Genomic DNA, 10,803 nt, shown 5'->3' with positions numbered 1-10,803 from the left:
CTCTCTCTCTCTCTCTCTCTCTCTCTCTCTCTCTCTCTCTCTCTCTCCTCTATCTCTGTCTTCCCCACCCCACTCCTATTCTTGTTGCTATTCTTCCTCTCTCCCCCTCCCTCCCTCCTCACTGGGTTATTTGTGGCACTCACTCTGGGTGGCGTGATGATCATTAATGTCTTGCTGTTTCTGTGCTGTTGGAATGTCAGTATGTCAGTGGCCTCTTTGTGACAGAGTTCACAAAGTGCCTGAAGTAGCTACTTTCATGCTTCAGCTTTGTGCCTCTTCCTCCAGGAAGCCTTCCTTGGTTGTTAGACACCCCTTGTCTCTGTTCCCACCATGAGAGCCTCCCAGGTGGAGTGGGCTGTAGCTCATCGGCAGAGTGTACACTTAGCATACATGAAGCTCTGGATCCAAGCCACAGCACCATACACACACACATACACATACGCTACATGCAAACATACTACACACACCACACATGCATAACCACACACCAAACACAGACACTACACACATCACATGCACACACACTACATACACATACCATACACACTATACACTAAACACATACTACACACACTACACACCACACACAAACTGCACACACTACACACCACACACATACTGCACACAGTACACACATATGCTACACAGACACCACACACACTACGTAACACACACACACCACATTGTGGGAAATGATACTTCAATGGATAATGAAGACTTAGTTACCACATGCACTCGGGAATCAGAAGCAGGAGGATCACCATAAGTTCCTGGCCAGCTGGGGCAGGATGTGCACAGCCCTTGCGTTCAGTCACCAGCACTGAGTGCAGCAGTTACCCTACACTCACTTCTAATGCTTCAGGATGCCATTTGCACACGGCTCCACGACTCTCTGGAGTAGAAACCCTTAACCAGTGTTTTACAGGAGAGGAAACAGACTCAGAGATGGTGAGGGGCTTCTTTAGAGACACCATGGCTGATAGGTGATGAGTCTGGTGTTAAACTCAGGGACGGCTCATTTCTAATGTGGCTGAACCTCCATGGCAGGTGGGAATGGCGGATGGGACATGTGACAAGTGTGGACAGGGCGCTGCCCACGGTGACCTGAGATGGTTTTATAACTTTTACTCAGGCCCTCCTAGACAGATGGTCCACCTTTTAACCTCACGCAAACAGGAAGAGCCCAGGGACCCTCTTTAAGCTCCAGAGGACAAGGAGAGGCCTTTGAAGTCCTGCCCTAGTCAGGCAGCACCAGGACTGTTCCCTCAGAGTCCTGCTATCACAGCCCACCTCTGTCATCAGCCCTGTGCCTTCAGTGGCCGCTGCAGGCCTCCACTGCCAGATGACAGCATGGGGCATAGAGAGCCTATGTACTGATTCATTTAAAAGAGTAGTTAAGGCCAGAGAGATGGCTAATGGATAAAGCTGATTGATTGTCTACCGCCAAGCCAGGTAGCCTGAATCTAATCCCTGGGACACGCATGGTTGCAGGGAAGAACTAACTCCCTCAAGTTGCTTTCTGACTTCACATGCATGTTGTGGCACCAGTGTATGCACAAAATAAAAGTCAAAATTTCACTTCATCTTTTAAAAGAATATTTATTAAGTATCAACTTGCAAATAGCTTCTCCGAGAGCTTGTGAAAACAGAATTCTAGGGCATAAGATCTTCCAAAGCTTTCGGTTTCCATCAGATGTCACGCTGTGGTCTCTTCTCCCCTGCCATAGGCGTTTCAACCCTCCAAGGATGCAGAGTGTCCTCTTTTTCACTAGACATCATCAGGGCCTCCCTTTTTAGGCCTCTTGCCTGGTCTGGTACACATTTATTCCTTTTCTTTATTTTTTGGGTCAGGGATTTGTGTTGCACAGGCTGGACTCTGACTCACTATGTAGCAAAGGGTCCTCTTGTCTCCACCTGATTGTCACATTTCATACCACAGAGGTACCCCAAGCCTGTGTACCCACAACTTCACAAAAAACTAGATGTTCTGGCTCCACCTCTTTAAAGCCGAATTAAAAAGATATCTACCCACAACCCTGTGACAGACCTAATGACAGTTTTTCCATCTTGAATAGGGCACAAGTTTCTTTATCCACAGCAATGTGATCTTTAGTCCTACGGTGTATGTGTGTCTGGGGGAAGGAGGGCTGGAGGCTTCATCTTCGAGCTACAAAAGGGGATCTCTGTTGCTTTGTTTTAAAATGTACAAATAAGGACCAGTACAGTTTGAGAGGAATCCCCTATCTGGCCAACATGTGTCCTCAGTTAGCTGCCCTGCCTTTGCCATAGCCTGGGTGTGTGGTGGTGGTTGTGGCAGAGCAGCCCGTGGCTCTCCATCATGGTGAGCAGGGATCTTGGCTGCATAATGTTCCCATGAGTATCTTGGCATCCCTAACAGTCCCTGGTCTTAACAAGGCACAGCTTCTGCAACCCACCCCATGCTGTGATTCAGAAACAGATACCTTTGTGCACATGGTCACGACTTAGTTACATTAGTAAGGATGGTATTGATACTGTGCTTGGCTTTAAAATAACACTTTCTGTTCTCCAGAGCTGGGTTTCTGAGAGGATGCTGGGATATCAAGTGTTAGCCAGGACTGGGTTTCCCTGAACCCACTGTGCCTGTATTATTTTGACCTAGCGCCAACCAAGTGGGCATGTTTCCATCTGCCACAAGCCACAAGTCTGTTCATGACATCACCTGTCAGAGTGTGACTCCAGGTCACAGGGCCAAATGAGATCTGGACAGTGGGTCTGGGGTAGTGTTATAGCATCATGAAAGTCACAGTTCACATGTCTCTAACTAGCACACAACCTTGGGCTAGCCACTTCGCCAGGATAAAACTCTGTTTCCTCATGTGTAAAGCAGAGACTCAGATGATAGCTTGCTCATTGGGTGCCAGGTGGGATACGGCTGCCTCTAGCCCTTCCCTACCCTCCAGCCTTCCATCCTCCCCTTTGGTGATTTGGCAAGTATCATGTGACTCAACAGCTCTGGACCTCAGCAGGACCTTCCTTAGAGTACCTCTCATTGGATCCCTGTGCCTATTTCTTGCTGCCCGCCATCGAGAGATGTCTTCCCTGTGGAGCTTTGAAGAAGTAGCTGTGGACAGGACCAGGCAGCTCCATGAGCTGTGAAGGCTGATAAGTCACCTGTGATACTCTAGGGCACTGGTTCTCAACCTGTGGGCCAAGACCCCTCTGAGATGGCAAGTCAAGTATCCTGTATATCAGATATTTGCATTACAATTCATGACCGTAGCAAAATTACAGCTCTGAAATAACAATGGAAAAATGTTATGGTTGAGGGTCACCCCAATGTGAGGAACTAGGGACACGCCAACATGAGGAACTGTATTAAAGCGTTGAAGCATTGGGAAGGTTGAGCATAGTGCGCTAGAGAGTAAGGTCTCCCACCGTCTTGGTCCCTAAGCTAAGATCCAGGAACTCTTGATTCTCGGAAAAGACTCATGAGAGCCCTTCCCGAGTTGGCCTGGTCACTACCAAGGTCATGATCTTGGGTTTCTTCTCAGTTTGTTCCCAGCACTGTCTGCCCTGTAGCACCTCCCACGTCCTTCCAAATGTCCCCTGTTGAGGCAGTGTCAGGAAGGTGAGAGCCCTGTCTTCATGGGAAGATTGGTGTGGTCGTGCTAGAGGGTGGTGTCTCATCTAGTTCAAAGTCTTCCTGGGAGCCAGTGATGCTGAATTTGGAAGCAGGCAGGCCATGCTTCCTGAGATCTTTAGCACAAAGGCAGAATATTTCCCCTGATTATTATCTAGGGTCTTTCTGGAGTGCAAAGTCACTTAAACTTAAAAGGAGGTCCTGGGAGCCGGAGGGGCTAGGGCTGCCCGTGTGTCCTTCTCAGCTGTTGTGAGTACTTCCTTCCCATCTTTCCCACAGTCCACACCAGGTCCCTCCCCTCCCCCGGCCTAGAAGTCACTGCTCAGCAGATTGTTGGTTCCTCTCTGAGGCAGAGAACGCATTGTGCCGCTTGCTGTAGCTGCTCTGTTTGGGCTCCTCCGTGGTCTGCTCTATTTATTCGTGTTCCATTCAGAGTAAATTCCCAGGGGCGTGGAGGAAGAGAGGCTGAGAGTCATGCGTGCCTGGGGTCAGGACTGAACCTCGTTCTGGTCCCTCAAGTGGGAAGATGATGGAAATAGAGGCAGGCTTTGGTTGGATTTATCAGTCTAGGAGCACGTGTGTGTGTGTGTGTGTGTGTGTGTGTGTGTGTGTGTGTGTGTTGATCCATCTCCCAACTCTGTCTTACTTTTTGAGAGAGGATTTCACACTGAACATAGAGCTCACTGATTGAGCTACTGGCTGGCCGGCTACCCCTAGGGACTCTCCCCTCCCGTCTCCCCAGAGCTTAGATCACACACTGCTATGCCCAGCTTTCTTATGTGGGTGCCAGGGATTGAACTCAGATCCTCACACCTACACAGCAAGTACTCTACCAACCGATCCCAGCTCCCAGCTCCCTCGTTCCTGGTTTTTATTTACAAAGAATCACACAAGCTTTGCAAGCACAGAGGTAGCAATCCGGCTGTAACATCATGTCAAGAGTCACTCTTCTGGGAGTAACAGCCACCGCTGATCTTCTCTGTCCCACAGACACAGTTTCTTGGGGTTTACTTTGTCTCATCCCAAGAGTTCCTTGGCAACGCCTACGTCTTGGCTGTGCTTCTGTTCCTTGCCCTCCTGCTACAAAGGACGTTCCTGCAAGCCTCGTACTATGTCGCCATTGAAACCGGGATTAACCTAAGAGGAGCAATCCAGGTACTGGAGTCATAACTCTTTTTCACTGTCGAAGCCAGCCAGCCTTACTCTCCCTGTAGCTCAGAAGAATTCTGCTGTGAGTTTATTTTTGGTGCTCTTCCCCATATTTAGAACTAACCATTGGCTGCGGTGGAAAGTGGGAAGTATCTTGGGGCTAGGGTTTGGACTTAGAAGCCAGGGTAGCCCTGATTCTGCCTTGGACCAGACTGACACAAGATGTCAGCTGCTCAGCGGTCAGTTCCTCCCCATTCTTGAAAGTGGCAGGCATCACCAGTCAATTGCAGAGTACCCTCCTGCTGAGCACACACTGTAGCCTCTGAATCCATCTCTAATTCTGGAGGCCTAGCAGATAGTCTGTTTGGGTACAGCAAGGCAAACATAGCAACATAACGGATCAGCAAAACATCTAAGGTCCATTTAAGCTCTTAAATCTGTGGTCCCTGATGAGAGTTTCATGACATAGAGCTAAGCTTTGTAGAATTGATTGGCAGCATGATCAAAGCCAGAAAGGACTCAGAGCCCTGTGGAGGATGACAAGCCCCTTGGGATGGATGAGAGCCATCCCATGCCCCAGCGCTTCCATGAGGACTTGAGCTTGGAGCTTGCATGGAAAACTAGGAACAGATCCTATGGCATAGAAGCTTGCCAGTCTTGGGAGGTGCAGCGGCTATACACTCATCTGAGACCCCGTGTCCCCAGATTGACATTCTCCTTGTGCAATGAGGAGGGTGAAGCCTGTTCTGCCATCCCCGATGATTTTCAAAAAGCTATACAAAGTCCCGAAGCTGCCTCATCCTTCAAAACTATCCTGTAGAAAGATAAGATGCTGGGCATTATTTCCCTATAGATAGTTTTTTACAACAATGTTCTGTGGCGTCAGGAGCATGGGCTGACCCTGTGCAAGTTATTCAGAGGTGATGCTGGAAAGGAGTAAAGAGAAGAAAAAGGTCCAGCTTGAGCTGGGTCTGCACCAGGCTCGGCTCTGGTCCTCCCGATAGCCTGTGTTAATGATATAGATGTGCAAATGATGCTGTCCAGCTTCAGTGGGTTTCCATGGAGAAAACAGAATTTGTTCACAGATATCAGCAGGTGGGGAGGGTGATTACGCCCCTGATAAACCAAGACCCTCTCAGATTTCTCATCAGGGAGATACAGAGCTAAGAAGAACCAAACTGTATGTGAACCCCAGTGTTGTCTCCAAGCCCCCCAATGACAGGCAGGCTTCTGCCACCACAACCAATTTTGTGGTTGGGTAGTCCTGTCATCAGAGCTGCTTCCTATGTGTGTGTCATAAATCACACAGCAGCCCAGTATTTTCCAATTATGCTAAAAGAGTCCCTAAATGGGTTTTTAATATATCAGCCTGTAGTTGTTTTTTTTTAAATCAAACTGAATCTTTTACATTAACCAGAGAGATTAATTCATATGCCACAAGAAGGAAACGATAGCATTCATTATAGAAATGAAGTAGACCTAAAAGACCTCTTTCCTTTAAAAGACTTCCAGAAAGTTACCTACAGAAAGAAAATGTACCCTCACAGATGAAAACCTGTAAGTTACCAAGCAAAATTCCTAAATTACACACACACACAGACGCATGAGCGAGCATGTGCACATGCACACACACCACCATCACATGTATGTAAGCGTTGCTTTATACATGTCTGTATTTCAGTGAAAGTTGCTGGTAGTTAGCCTCTAAGGCTTAATTTCACATAGCCAGGAAGTCCATAGAAAGTGCATAAATTTGTCCAAAAATATCACCATTATTTCCAGCATTCCCCCTGCTGTATATAAACCTCAGAAAAGACACAGAAGACACCCACGCTCTCAGAAAACCTGACCCACAAACAAAAGCAAGCCAAGCTTAACAAGACGGCGGATTAAAGGCTTTGCAGCTGAAGTGCAGAGCAATTGTGTCCAAGAGCAGGCACCCTGTGGCCATTTAAGACAAGACAGAATTCTTCCTTGTTCCAGAGCATGTAGCTGAAAATACAATCCTTCTGGAAGGTGCGAACGACAGGCACATAAAGCTTTCAGGTCCAAGCCCACAGGCAGCCATTACCCTCCATGTCGCCCCGTGGAGATTTTCAGAGTGACTGCGTCTCTAGGGATAGTGTGGGCCAACTGACCCTCGTGACTAGCTCTCACTTCAGGTCTGCAGAGACTGACCCTGTGCTTTGTACCAAGGCTCAGTGACTTGGCCCCAGGGTGGAGGTGACACACTAAAACAGGCTGCTCCCCGATTCTTCATTTTTATGTGTCTTTAATGTGCTCTGCCCTGGTCCCCAGTAAATCAAGAACACAAGTAGATATGAAGACCCGCTTTGAAGATTTAGGAGCTAATTATGTCTTGTCCCTGAGGGAGAGGTCACGCTTGCTGGGGAAGTAGCTTGCTGCTTTGGCCTTGGATTCCTGCCTCTTGGCTTATCACCCATGGTGTAGATCATTGCAACGTTAGAATGACAGAGCCCCTTACAGAGCTTCTCCAGGGCTCTGTAGGGATGTCAGAGAAGCCTACATCCAGCCCTCTCCAGGTGTGGGGTGGTGATAGAGATGACAATGATGGCAGATGTGACGCTCTCTGCTCTCATCCCTAGACCAAGATTTACAATAAGATCATGCACTTGTCTACTTCCAACCTGTCGATGGGGGAGATGACTGCTGGGCAGATCTGCAACCTGGTGGCCATCGACACAAACCAGCTCATGTGGTTTTTCTTCTTATGCCCAAACCTCTGGGCTATGCCAGTACAGGTATCAGATTTGTGCTGGGGGAACTTCCTGTTGGGAAAAGGTGTTGTGGGAAGCCAGTAGGACAAAAAACCAGAAGCTACCTGTGTCCATCGTGTGTTCACCTGTGTCCTCCATCATCCCGGGTCTAACCATGTAGTGTACTACAGTTTCCTCCGTGTCTCATGCATCACAGGCCATCTGCACATCTCTCAGTGGTCAGAGAAGCGCTATCATCAGGACATTGAAAAGTGTAGCCAACTTTAAATGACTGGTAGGATAGTCATACAAAGAACAGTTTTGTAGATACTAAAAGCTGTATTGTAGGGATTTGGAATGTAGCACAGCTGGTAGCATTATTGCTTAGTGTATGTGATCCCTGGATTCATCACCAGTACGAAGTAAACCAGGGATGGCTGTGGAGGCAGGAGGATCAGAACTTCAGGGTCGTCCTTAGCTTTGGAGTGAGCTCAAGGTCATAATGTTGAAATTGATTGAAGTGAGGTCTTGCTCAGGCTAGCCCCAAGGTCCTGAGTTCGTGTCGTTTCCTGACTCAGTCCCCTGAGTGCCTAAGACTTTAATGCACAGCATGGAGCCCAATGATATTCATCTTTAATACTTCAGAGACTGCGCCTTCATGCTTACAAAATCGACCAGCACACAAAAATTACTAGTGTGACTTCCTGCTATGAGGGCTGGGATGTAGCTCAGCTTAGCACACATGAGCCCTAGGTTAGTTCCTAGCCACCCCGAACCCCAGCCCACCCACCTCTCACACACAAAAACACACAATGATACAGTCTTAGCCTCACGGCAAGGAAACCTCACCTGGTGACCCAGCATACATATGCTGTTGAAATTTACTCTTCTTAGTTTGCAATCTTTTTTTTTTTTCAATCGCACACATTTTTAAAAGTGGCATTTTGGTAGACTGTACTAGTGTCGACTTGAGTTCTCAGAACTTGAGAGGCTAAGGATTGCCTCAAGTTTCAGAACAGCCGAGCTGAAAAATGAGACCTTGGAATAGGTGAAGGTTCACCTGAGGGACCTACAAATGATCCTGGAACTCTGGAAGGTTTCTTAGAGTCTAAGGCAACCACAATGGCTGGAGGACACCCTGCTGCCTCCGTGAGAGCACAACTCATGTAAGAACGAAGGGGTGTCCCACTGTGCCAGCTTTTACTGCCAGTTAAACAGGGGGAGCAGCGTGGTGATGGGGCCATTCCGCAGTCTCTTGGTTACCTGCTAATGAAGGAGACTTTCTGTGAATAACAGAAAGTGCAGAGCCCCACCTCCTCTCTCCATGAACTGAGGCAGGGAGCCTCATCCCAGATTAGCACAAGGCTGGCAGAATGCAGGACCAAGCCGGACAGACGTTATTTTCTCTCTTCTTTCAACTTAGGAGGTCAGCATGTGTCCTTCCAGAGTAAGCCATACCGTTAAAGGTGCTTGTCTTTGACAACAGCTTGGAAAAGTGTCATCCAGGAGCTTTGGGGACTGGCAAGAGAGATTTGCATTGATCAAGAATAATCATAAGTAATCAGTCATTACATAAAGCTAGAAACAGAATGGGTTCTCATTTCAAAGAAAGCCTGCCAAGTTCAATAAAAATTGAAAGACACCAGATTCAGGTATGGTGGTTTACACCATAATCCCAGCACTTGTGGAACTGAACAGAACACTCTCAAGTTCTGGCTAGACCTGGCCTATGCCACAAGACTCTGTTTCAAAACAACTACAGAAACTAGACCTGTAGTCCAAGCTACTTGGGAGCTTGAGCTAAGAGGATTACAAGTGAAGGCTAGCCTGAGTTAAAGAGTGATTCGGCAGCTTATGCCTACACATACAACTTAGTGAGACCTTATCTCAAAAAACAATATTTTTTTTAAATGGGCCAAGTGGAAGAGTACAGGAGAGCATGCCTGGATGATATAGGTCAGTGATAGAGCATTTGCCTAGTATGTGAGAAGCCCAAGTTCAATCCCCCTTAACACAAAAGGGGATGGTGGTGGGCAGGGATATAGTTCAGTTGGTAGAGTGCTTGCTTAGCATACTGTAGTTCTAGTGTTGCAGATGGAGGCCAGAGGATCAGAACTTCAAGGCTGTCTTCAGCTACACAACCAGTTCAAGGGATATATGAGACTCTAGACAGACAGATGGATGAACAGGTGGATGGATGGATGGATGGATGGATGCATGCATGGATGCATGGATGGATGGATGAGTGGATGGATGAATGGATGGATGGATGAATGGATGGATGGATGGATGGATGGATGGATAGATGGATAGGGGGATGGATAGATGGATGGATGGACAGATAGATGGATAGGGGGATGGATGGATGGATGGATGGATGGATGGATGGATGGATGGATGGATAGGTGGATGGGTGGATGTGTGGGTGGGTGGGTAGGTAGGTAGGTAGAGCGAGCTACCAGGCCGTGAATGCACAGCACCTTCTCTGCACCTGCAGTTCTGCCTGGCATGGATGCCACAGTTTTGCCCCCTTCATTTCTGGGTAGCTTATTTCTAGTGAGATGTAAGTCTCAGCAAGTGAGAAATAGAGTAAGTGGTGTAGTCTCAGACCATCCTCAGAAAAGGAGACTCAGAGTGGAAGTCAGTCCTTCAGCTAGCTTTGGTAAAGGTCCTTGGTAGCAGCCCAGAGTCTCAGCTGCATGTGTACCCACATACCGCCCTCCCACACCTGCTCCTGTGCCCTCCTCCATCCACAGGGCATTTTGAAAACTTGGGCACTGAGGAGCTGATGGAAGGGTATACTGATGCTCTCTGGCAGGCAGGCCTGGAGCAGAGAGCTCATCCCCCTGTCACTTTCTCTAGATCATTGTGGGCGTGATCCTCCTTTACTACATCCTGGGGGTCAGCGCCTTGATTGGAGCAGCTGTCATCATTCTGCTGGCTCCTGTACAGTACTTTGTGGCCACCAAGCTCTCCCAGGCACAGCGGAGCACCCTGGTGAGTGTCCTAGGATATGCACGTTCCGTCTCTGCCATTCCCCATATCTACTTCCTTGGTCCTCACCTTAGTAGCCTCCTCCCTTACTCCTAATTCTCCCTACACTCATAGTCATCCCTATACTTACAGTCCTTCCTCCCCACACTCATGGTCCTCCTCCACAGTCCTCCCCAGACTTAGTCCTTCCTATACTCAAGTCATCCCCACATACAGATCTCTCTCCCCACACTCTTAGTCCTCCCTACACTCACAGTCCTCCCTACACTCTTAGTCCTCCCTACACTCACAGTCCTCCCTATACTCACAGTCCTCCCCACA

General features: G+C 48.2%; 1 protein-coding gene across 6 annotated transcripts in view; it reads left to right on the top strand.

Annotated features, from left to right (window-relative positions):
• Positions 1–10,803, top strand: part of Abcc8 (ATP binding cassette subfamily C member 8) — a 77,427-nt gene that overhangs the window by 20,685 nt on the left and 45,939 nt on the right. For all 6 annotated transcript variants that reach the window (XM_028788897.1, XM_028788898.1, XM_028788902.1 and 3 more), the window contains exons 7-9: positions 4,613–4,777; positions 7,378–7,533; positions 10,351–10,485. In XM_028788897.1, the coding sequence (XP_028644730.1) occupies positions 4,613–4,777; positions 7,378–7,533; positions 10,351–10,485 (456 nt within the window). The remainder of the gene's footprint in view (positions 1–4,612; positions 4,778–7,377; positions 7,534–10,350; positions 10,486–10,803) is intronic.

Source organism: Grammomys surdaster, unplaced genomic scaffold (assembly GCF_004785775.1).
Source record: "Grammomys surdaster isolate TR1022 unplaced genomic scaffold, NIH_TR_1.0 125769, whole genome shotgun sequence".
In the NCBI taxonomy this organism is placed as follows: domain Eukaryota; kingdom Metazoa; phylum Chordata; class Mammalia; order Rodentia; family Muridae; genus Grammomys; species Grammomys surdaster.
Note: the sequence above shows the minus strand (reverse complement) of the source record. Positions and strands in the feature narration are given on the sequence as shown.